Raw genomic sequence first — 9,621 nt, 5'->3', positions numbered from 1 at the left:
TAGTAGTACAACAGTAGCAAATGACAGCAGCAGTAACAATAGCAGCAAATGACAGCAGTATACAGTAGCAGCAACGATAGCAGTATAACAGCAGCAGCAATGATAGCAGCAACAGCAGCAACGACAGCAGCAAATGATAGCAGCAGCAATAGCAGCAGCACCGGCGTAGCAATGATAGCAGCAGTAACAGCAGTAGCAAATGATAGCAGCAGCAACAGCAGCAGCAATGACAGCAGTAAATGATGGGCAGCAGCAACAGCAGCAGCAATGACAGCAGCAACGACAGCAGCAGTAACAGCAGAGCAAATGACAGCAGCAGCAACAGCAGCAGCAAATGACAGCAGCAGCAATGACAGCAGCAATAACAGTAGCAATGACAGCAGCAGCAACAACAGCGCAATGATAGCAGCAGTACCAGCAGTAGCAATGACAGTAGCAGCACAGGCAGTACGACAGTAGAGCAATAGTAGCAGCAATTAGCAGCAATGACAGCAGCAGTAACAGTAGCAGTAAATGATAGTAGTACAGCAGTAATGACAGTAGTAGTAGTAATAATAGTAGTAATGGTAGTAGTAGTAATAATAGTAGTAATGATAGTAGTAGTAATAATAGTAGTAATTACGTTACTTGTTACGTTACGTTATTACGTTACTTGTTATGTTATTTATTACGTTACCTTACGTTGTGTTGTTACGTTGCTACGTTACGTACAATAATAAAAGTGAGTCTATCCACCTATCACGTGAGAATTTCATTACGACTGGCCAGTAAGGTGTTTGCTTGTCTATAACGTCGTATTTGTGGCCAATGAGGTGCCTTCTTGTCCCTGACATCTTACTCGTGGCCAATAGAATGCTCGCTTGTCAGTGACGTCATAGAGGAGTCTGCTTGAGTCTACAAAAGTTGCCAGATTGTATTGACACTTATTATATATATATAAACTGCTTTCCTTCAATATAAATTTCGATGTAATAATTTTAGAATAATAGTATAAATAAAGATGAGAAATGAGAAAGAAGGTAGAGGTGGTAAAGACGATCTATGACGTCACTTATGACGGTAAAGAAGATCTATGACATCATTTACAGCAGCTGACCAATCAGGTGATCGAGGGGCGGAGCTTACCTCAGTGTCTGCTACGTCACTAATGTTCAGTGCGGCTCCAGCCTCCGTCTGAGTGAGATCTTCGTCACCCGCCCAGATAATGGTCATCCTCCAGCCTCTCAAACCCTGGAGACCAAGAGCTAGAATGATGGTGAAGCGTGTAGGCTCAGCCAGGAGGGCGCTCCCTCTAGGCCTAAGCCACAGTAAACACAACCTACAACTGGCAGAGTCACTCCTCACCATCTCGGCCCAGGAATTCAGAAAAAAATGGAATTTTGATCCAATAAGAGAAGTTCCGGTGAACGAAGGTCACTTCCGGTGGCAGCGTGTGACCTGCAGTGACCTGGTTAGTGCCACAGTACTTCCTGACCACCACAGTGACCTGGTCAGTGCCACTGTACTTACTGACCGCCACTCACTTGCGTTTGGCACCCACACTGTTGCGTCACCTGCGTCTGGCACCCACACTGTTGCGTCACCTGCGTCTGGCACCCACACTGTTGCGTCACCTGCGTCTGGCACCCACACTGTTGCGTCACCTGCGTCTGGCACCCACGCTGTTCCGTCACCTGCGTCTGGCACCCACACTGCTACGTCACCTACGTCTGACACCCACACTGTTGCATCACCTGCGTCTGGTACCTACACTACTGCGTTACCTACGTCTGGCACCCACACTGTTGCGTCACATGCGCCTGGCACCCATACTGCTGCGTCACCCGCGTCTAGCATCCACACCGTTGCATCACCTGCGTCTGGCACCCACACTGTTGCGTTACCTGCGTCTGGCACCCACACTGTTGCGTTACCTGCGTCTGACACCCACACTGCTGTGTCACCTACGTCTGGCACCCACACTGTTTCGTCAATGCCATGCAACAACGGCACCACTACGTCTGGCAGCGGGATCTCTCCGTCATATAACGACACATCTGTATCTAAGAACATATCGCCGTCAAACATCGTTACGCTTACGTCAAGCGACACATGTACGTCAGTGAAGGACTCACTTACGTCTGGCAACGTCAGAGGAAAAAATACGAAAGACGCGTCTACGTCTGGCAGCCAGATCGCACAGTATGAAAACGACGAATCATCGTCTGGCAGCGAGGCAACTGCACCGAAGAACGACGCATTAACGTCCAATAACGACGTATCTAAGTCTAATAACGACGCAGCCACGTTTATTAACGATACATCTGCGTCTGGCAGCGAAGTGAAGCAATACAAACGAGCGAGAACTACGTCTGGCACCGAAGTGAAGCAATACAAACGAGCGAGAACTACGGCTGGCAGCGGTGTATCAAACCCCATTCAAATTTCACTCCGCCAGAGCTGTATAACAGGTAAATTATTATTATTATTATTATTATTATTATTATTATTATTATTATTATTATTATTATTATTATTAATATTATTATTTTATTATTATTATTATTATTATTATTATTATTATTATTATTATTATTATTATTATTTTTACCTAATGTAGATATTTAATATTTATTATTATTAATTTAACCTAATATAGATTAGCTTAACCAATATTTAAAATTAATAAAATAATATTTTAGGAAAAATTGTAATTTAAAGTTGAGATTTTTTCCTTCTATATTTTCTTCTATGTTTTCCTCTTTCCATCTTTTACCTCTGTTTCTTCAGTGCTCTTATTTATACCTGTCTTTCATATTTATTCGTCTTTATATTTCTTTCTCTTTCTCCCCTCTCAGTCTCTTTTTGTCTCTCTTTCTCCCTTTCTGCCTGTTTGTTTCTCATTCTCCTGTGTCTGTCTCTCATTGTCCCTCTCTTTCTCCCTTTCTGCCTGTTTGTTTCTCATTCTCCTGTGTCTGTCTCTCATTGTCCCTCTCTTTCTCCCTTTCTGCCTGTTTGTTTCTCATTCTCCTGTGTCTGTCTCTCATTGTCCCTCTCTTTCTCCCTTTCTGCCTGTTTGTTTCTCATTCTCCTGTGTCTGTCTCTCATTGTCCCTCTCTTTCTCCCTTTCTGCCTGTTTGTTTCTCATTCTCCTGTGTCTGTCTCTCATTGTCCCTCTCTTTCTCCCTTTCTGCCTGTTTGTTTCTCATTCTCCTGTGTCTGTCTCTCAATGTCCCTCTCTTTCTCACTTTCTGCCTGTTTGTTTCTCATTCTCCTGTGTCTTTGTCTCTCAATGTCCCTCTCTTTCTCCCTTTCTGCCTGTTTGTTTCTCATTCTCCTGTGTCTGTCTCTCATTGTCCCTCTCTTTCTCCCTTTCTGCCTGTTTGTTTCTCATTCTCCTGTGTCTGTCTCTCATTGTCCCTCTCTTTCTCCCTTTCTGCCTGTTTGTTTCTCATTCTCCTGTGTCTGTCTCTCATTGTCCCTCTCTTTCTCCCTTTCTGCCTGTTTGTTTCTCATTCTCCTGTGTCTGCCTCTCAATGTCCCTCTCTTTCTCACTTTCTGTCTGTTTGTTTCTCATTCTCCTGTGTTTGTCTCTCAATGTCCCTCTCTTTCTCCCTTTCTGCCTGTTTGTTTCTCATTCTCCTGTGTTTGTCTCTCAATGTCCCTCTCTTTCTCCCTTTCTGCCTGTTTGTTTCTCATTCTCCTGTGTCTGTCGCTCAATGTCCCTCTCTTTCTCACTTTCTGCCTGTTTGTTTCTCATTCTCCTGTGTCTTTGTCTCTCAATGTCCCTCTCTTTCTCCCTTTCTGCCTGTTTGTTTCTCATTCTCCTGTGTCTGTCTCTCAATGTCCCTCTCTTTCTCCCTTTCTGCCTGTTTGTTTCTCATTCTCCTGTGTCTGTCTCTCAATGTCCCTCTTTCTCCCTTTCTGCCTGTTTGTTTCTCATTCTCCTGTGTCTGTCTCTCAATGTCCCTCTCTTTCTCCCTTTCTGCCTGTTTGTTTCTCATTCTCCTGTGTCTGTCTCTCATTGTCCCTCTCTTTCTCCCTTTCTGCCTGTTTGTTTCTCATTCTCCTGTGTTTGTCTCTCAATGTCCCTCTCTTTCTCCCTTTCTGCCTGTTTGTTTCTCATTCTCCTGTGTCTTTGTCTCTCAATGTCCCTCTCTTTCTCCCTTTCTGCCTGTTTGTTTCTCATTCTCCTGTGTCTTTGTCTCTCAATGTCCCTCTCTTTCTCCCTTTCTGCCTGTTTGTTTCTCATTCTCCTGTGTCTTTGTCTCTCAATGTCCCTCTCTTTCTCCCTTTCTGCCTGTTTGTTTCTCATTCTCCTGTGTCTTTGTCTCTCAATGTCCCTCTCTTTCTCCCTTTCTGCCTGTTTGTTTCTCATTCTCCTGTGTCTTTGTCTCTCAATGTCCCTCTCTTTCTCCCTTTCTGCCTGTTTGTTTCTCATTCTCCTGTGTCTTTGTCTCTCAATGTCCCTCTCTTTCTCCCTTTCTGCCTGTTTGTTTCTCATTCTCCTGTGTCTGTCTCTCAATGTCCCTCTTTCTCCCTTTCTGCCTGTTTGTTTCTCATTCTCCTGTGTCTGCCTCTCAATGTCCCTCTCTTTCTCCCTTTCTGCCTGTTTGTTTCTCATTCTCCTGTGTCTGTCTCTCAATCTCCCTCTCTTTCTCCCTTTCTGCCTGTTTGTTTCTCATTCTCCTGTGTCTGCCTCTCAATGTCCCTCTCTTTCTCCCTTTCTGCCTGTTTGTTTCTCATTCTCCTGTGTCTGCCTCTCATTGTCCCTCTCGTTCTCCCTTTTTGCCTGTTTGTTTCTCATTCTCCTGTGTCTGTCTCTCAATGTCCCTCTTTCTCCCTTTCTCCCTGTTTGTTTCTCATTCTCCTGTGTCTGTCTCTCAATGTCCCTCTCTTTCTCCCTTTCTGCCTGTTTGTTTCTCATTCTCCTGTGTCTTTGTCTCTCAATCTCCCTCTCTTTCTCCCTGTTTGTTTCTCATTCTCCTGTGTCTGCCTCTCATTGTCTCTCTCTTTCTCCCTTTCTGCCTGTTTGTTTCTCATTCTTCTGTGTCTGTCTCTCAATGTCCCTCTCTTTCTCCCTTTCTGCCTGTTCGTTTCTCATTCTCCTGTGTCTTTGTCTCTCAATCTCCCTCTCTTTCTCCCTTTCTGCCTGTTTGTTTCTCATTCTCCTGTGTTTGCCTCTCATTGTCCCTCTCTCCCTTTCTGCCTGTTTGTTTCTCATTCTCCTGTGTCTTTGTCTCTCAATGTCCCTGTTTGTTTCTCATTCTCCTGTGTCTGTCTCTCAATGTCCCTCTCTTTCTCCCTTTCTGCCTGTTTGTTTCTCATTCTCCTGTGTCTTTGTCTCTCAATCTCCCTCTCTTTCTCCCTGTTTGTTTCTCATTCTCCTGTGTCTGCCTCTCATTGTCTCTCTCTTTCTCCCTTTCTGCCTGTTTGTTTCTCATTCTCCTGTGTCTGCCTCTCATTGTCCCTCTCTTTCTCCCTTTCTGCCTGTTTGTTTCTCATTCTCCTGTGTCTGTCGCTCAATGTCCCTCTCTTTCTCACTTTCTGCCTGTTTGTTTCTCATTCTCCTGTGTCTGTCTCTCAATGTCCCTCTCTTTCTCACTTTCTGCCTGTTTGTTTCTCATTCTCCTGTGTCTGCCTCTCATTGTCCCTCTCTTTCTCCCTTTCTGCCTGTTTGTTTCTCATTCTCCTGTGTCTGTCTCTCAATGTCCCTCTCTTTCTCCCTTTCTGCCTGTTTGTTTCTCATTCTCCTGTGTCTGCCTCTCATTGTCCCTCTCTTTCTCTCTTTCTGCCTGTTTGTTTCTCATTCTCCTGTGTCTGTCTCTCAATGTCCCTCTCTTTCTCCCTTTCTGCCTGTTTGTTTCTCATTCTCCTGTGTCTTTGTCTCTCAATCTCCCTCTCTTTCTCCCTGTTTGTTTCTCATTCTCCTGTGTCTGCCTCTCATTGTACCTCTCTCCCTTTCTGCCTGTTTGTTTCTCATTCTCCTGTGTCTGTCTCTCAATGTTCCTCTCTCTCTCTCTTTCTGCCTGTTTGTTTCTCATTCTCCTGTGTCTTTGTCTCTCAATGTCCCTCTCTTTCTCCCTTTCTGCCTGTTTGTTTCTCATTCTCCTGCGTCTGTCTCTCATTGTCCCTCTCTTTCTCTCTTTCTGCCAGTTTGTTTCTCATTCTCCTGTGTCTGTATCTATCTATCTTCCTGTCTATCTCTCAGTTATTTGCTAAGTTCAGTTTTCTCTCTCCACACAGAGTTTGTTCGTCCCAACAGACGCAGAAGAATCTCCAAGTTCCATAAGAACACCGCCGCGCCACACACCACCATCACAACATTCGTCTAACTCACTAATGACCAGTCAGAGCCTTCACCTGGACACTAGTGGCCAATCAGCAGTCTCGTGAGAACCCTAGTGGCCAATCAGTCTTCATCTGGATACTATTGGCCAATCAGCAGTCTCGTGAGAACCCCAGTGGCCAATCAGAGTCTTCATCTTCGCACTAGTGGCCAATCAGCAGTCTCGTGAGAACCCTAGTGGCCAATCAGAGCCTTCATCTGGACACTAGTGGCCAATCAGCAGTCTCGTGAGAACCCTAGTGGCCAATCAGTCTTCATCTGGATACTATTGGCCAATCAGCAGTCTCGTGAGAACCCTAGTGGCCAATCAGAGTCTTCATCTTCGCACTAGTGGCCAATCAGCAGTCTCGTGAGAACCCTAGTGGCCAATCAGAGCCTTCATCTGGACACTAGTGGCCAATCAGCAGTCTCGTGAGAACCCTAGTTGTCAATCAGTCTTCATCTGGACACTAGTGGTCAATCAGTGCTCTCGTGAGAACCCTAGTGGCCAATCAGAGCCTTCACGTGTGCCCTAGTGACCAATCAGAGCCTTCACGTGTGCCCTAGTGACCAATCAGAGCCTTCACGTGTGCCCTAGTGACCAATCAGAGCCCTCATGTTCACTACAGTAACGAATCAATGTTTTTCGTGTATATATATATATCAGTGTATATACACTGAGAGGTGTGTATCTCAGTGTATACACTAAGTATACTGTAATCACAAACACTGTTGTTAGATCACAGGTGATAAGCAGCCGTTAATGACCCTCGTTCAAGTTAATTAGTACATTTTGTATTTGAAGGAATTATAGTGATTATAGTGGATTAATGGGTAATTATGACGGCAGAGCTGAGCAAATATGTGCTATACCTGACACATCTGGCTGTTTTTAAAGCATCAGAGGTGTTAGCTAATTGACATCAGTCGTGCTAGTAATTAGCTGACTGATGATAAAATATGCAGATCACACGAAAAATATTTAAAAGTCTGTGAATCCCTTGCTAGAAGTGTTTGTAACTAGTTACATGGGCTTGCTAGAAAGATAGGAAATAATCTTAAGTATATTTATTGGTATTCGCTTCTAAGTGGGAAGATTTTTTACCATCCTGGACACTGAGGTTTGTATTCTTGGTCCATATGTAGTGTATAATGTCGAGGTACTCTCCTTCACGCTTGTACCCCAGGATGCCACCCACACCAGTCACCTAACACACAGGATGCCACCCACACCAGTCACATAACACAGGATGCCACCCACACCAGTCACCTAACACACAGGATGCCACCCACACCAGTCACATAACACACAGGATGCCACCCACACCAGTCACCTAACACACAGGATGCCACCCACACAAGTCACCTAACACACAGGATGCCACCTACACCAGTCACATAACACACAGGATGCCACCCACACCAGTCACCTAACACACAGGATGCCACCCACACCAGTCACCTAACACACAGGATGCCACTCACACCAGTCACCTAACACACAGGATGCCACTCACACCAGTCACCTAACACACAGGATGCCACCTACACCAGTCACCTAACACACAGGATGCCACCCACACCAGTCACCTAACACACAGGATGCCACCCACACCAGTCACCTAACACACAGGATGCCACCCACACCAGTCACCTAACACACAGGATGCCACCCACACCAGTCACCTAACACACAGGATGCCACCCACACCAGTCACCTAACACACAGGATGCCACCCACACCAGTCAATTAACACCCAGGATGCCACCCACACCAGTCACCTAACACCCAGGATGCCACCCACACCAGTCACCTAACACCCAGGATGCCACCCACACCAGTCACCTAACACACAGGATGCCACCCACACCAGTCAATTAACACCCAGGATGCCACCCACACCAGTCACCTAACACCCAGGATGCCACCCACACCAGTCACCTAACACCCAGGATGCCACCCACACCAGTCACCTAACATACAGGATGCCACCCACACCAGTCACCTAACACACAGGATGCCACCCACACCAGTCAATTAACACCCAGGATGCCACCCACACCAGTCACCTAACACCCAGGATGCCACCCACACCAGTCACCTAACACCCAGGATGCCACCCACACCAGTCACCTAACACCCAGGATGCCACCCACACCAGTCACCTAACACCCAGGATGCCACCCACACCAGTCACCTAACACCCAGGATGCCACCCACACCAGTCACCTAACACCCAGGATGCCACCCACACCAGTCACCTAACACCCAGGATGCCACCCACACCAGTCACCTAACACCCAGGATGCCACCCACACCAGTCACATAACACCCAGGATGCCACCCACACCAGTCACCTAACACCCAGGATGCCACCCACACCAGTCAATTAACACCCAGGATGCCATCCACACCAGTCACCTAACACCCAGGATGCCACCAACACCAGTCACCTAACACCCAGGATGCCACCCACACCAGTCACCTAACACCCAGGATGCCACCCACACCAGTCACATAACACCCAGGATGCCACCCACACCAGTCACCTAACACCCAGGATGCCACCCACACCAGTCAATTAACACCCAGGATGCCATCCACACCAGTCACCTAACACCCAGGATGCCACCCACACCAGTCACCTAACACCCAGGATGCCACCCACACCAGTCACCTAACACCCAGGATGCCACCCACACCAGTCACCTAACACCCAGGATGCCACCCACACCAGTCACCTAACACCCAGGATGCCACCCACACCAGTCACATAACACCCAGGATGCCACCCACACCAGTCACCTAACACCCAGGATGCCACCCACACCAGTCAATTAACATCCAGGATGCCATCCACACCAGTCACCTAACACCCAGGATGCCACCCACACCAGTCACCTAACACCCAGGATGCCACCCACACCAGTCACCTAACACCCAGGATGCCACCCACACCAGTCACATAACACCCAGGATGCCACCCACACCAGTCACCTAACACCCAGGATGCCACCCACACCAGTCAATTAACACCCAGGATGCCATCCACACCAGTCACCTAACACCCAGGATGCCACCCACACCAGTCACCTAACACCCAGGATGCCACCCACACCAGTCACCTAACACCCAGGATGCCACCCACACCAGTCAATTAACACCCAGGATGCCATCCACACCAGTCACCTAACACCCAGGATGCCACCCACACCAGTCACCTAACACCCAGGATGCCACCCACACCAGTCACCTAACACCCAGGATGCCACCCACACAACACAGTCTTGAACAACTTGTGGACAAACTCGAC

General features: G+C 47.2%; 1 protein-coding gene and 1 long non-coding RNA gene across 2 annotated transcripts; one reads left to right on the top strand and one right to left on the bottom strand.

The window, feature by feature from the left end:
• Positions 1 to 1,157: 1,157 nt before the first annotated feature.
• Positions 1,158 to 7,933, top strand: LOC138854532 (mucin-22-like). Its single transcript, XM_070098315.1, has 2 exons — positions 1,158 to 2,450; positions 6,226 to 7,933. Exons 1-2 carry the CDS (start codon positions 1,205 to 1,207, stop codon positions 6,312 to 6,314), a joined length of 1,335 nt encoding a protein of 444 aa, XP_069954416.1. The 5' UTR covers positions 1,158 to 1,204; the 3' UTR covers positions 6,315 to 7,933.
• On the bottom strand, positions 7,418 to 8,164 carry LOC138854533 (uncharacterized). Its single transcript, XR_011393731.1, has 3 exons — positions 8,090 to 8,164; positions 7,866 to 8,025; positions 7,418 to 7,515 (listed from the first exon to the last, which is right to left on the bottom strand). It is a non-coding gene; the product is annotated as an uncharacterized lncRNA (long non-coding RNA).
• Positions 8,165 to 9,621: the final 1,457 nt, after the last annotated feature.

Source organism: Cherax quadricarinatus, chromosome 62, assembly GCF_038502225.1.
Source record: "Cherax quadricarinatus isolate ZL_2023a chromosome 62, ASM3850222v1, whole genome shotgun sequence".
NCBI classification, from domain to species: Eukaryota; Metazoa; Arthropoda; class Malacostraca; order Decapoda; family Parastacidae; genus Cherax; species Cherax quadricarinatus.
This window is presented reverse-complemented; position numbering and strand designations above follow the sequence as displayed.

Bases quoted from the DNA above. Each gene is read 5' to 3' on its own strand.
- LOC138854532 (XM_070098315.1), top strand. From the start codon at position 1,205: ATGGTCATCCTCCAGCCTCTCAAACCCTGGAGACCAAGAGCTAGAATG. The intron at 2,451-6,225 runs GTAAATTATTAT...CTCTCCACACAG, and splicing joins CCGCCAGAGCTGTATAACAG to AGTTTGTTCGTCCCAACAGA.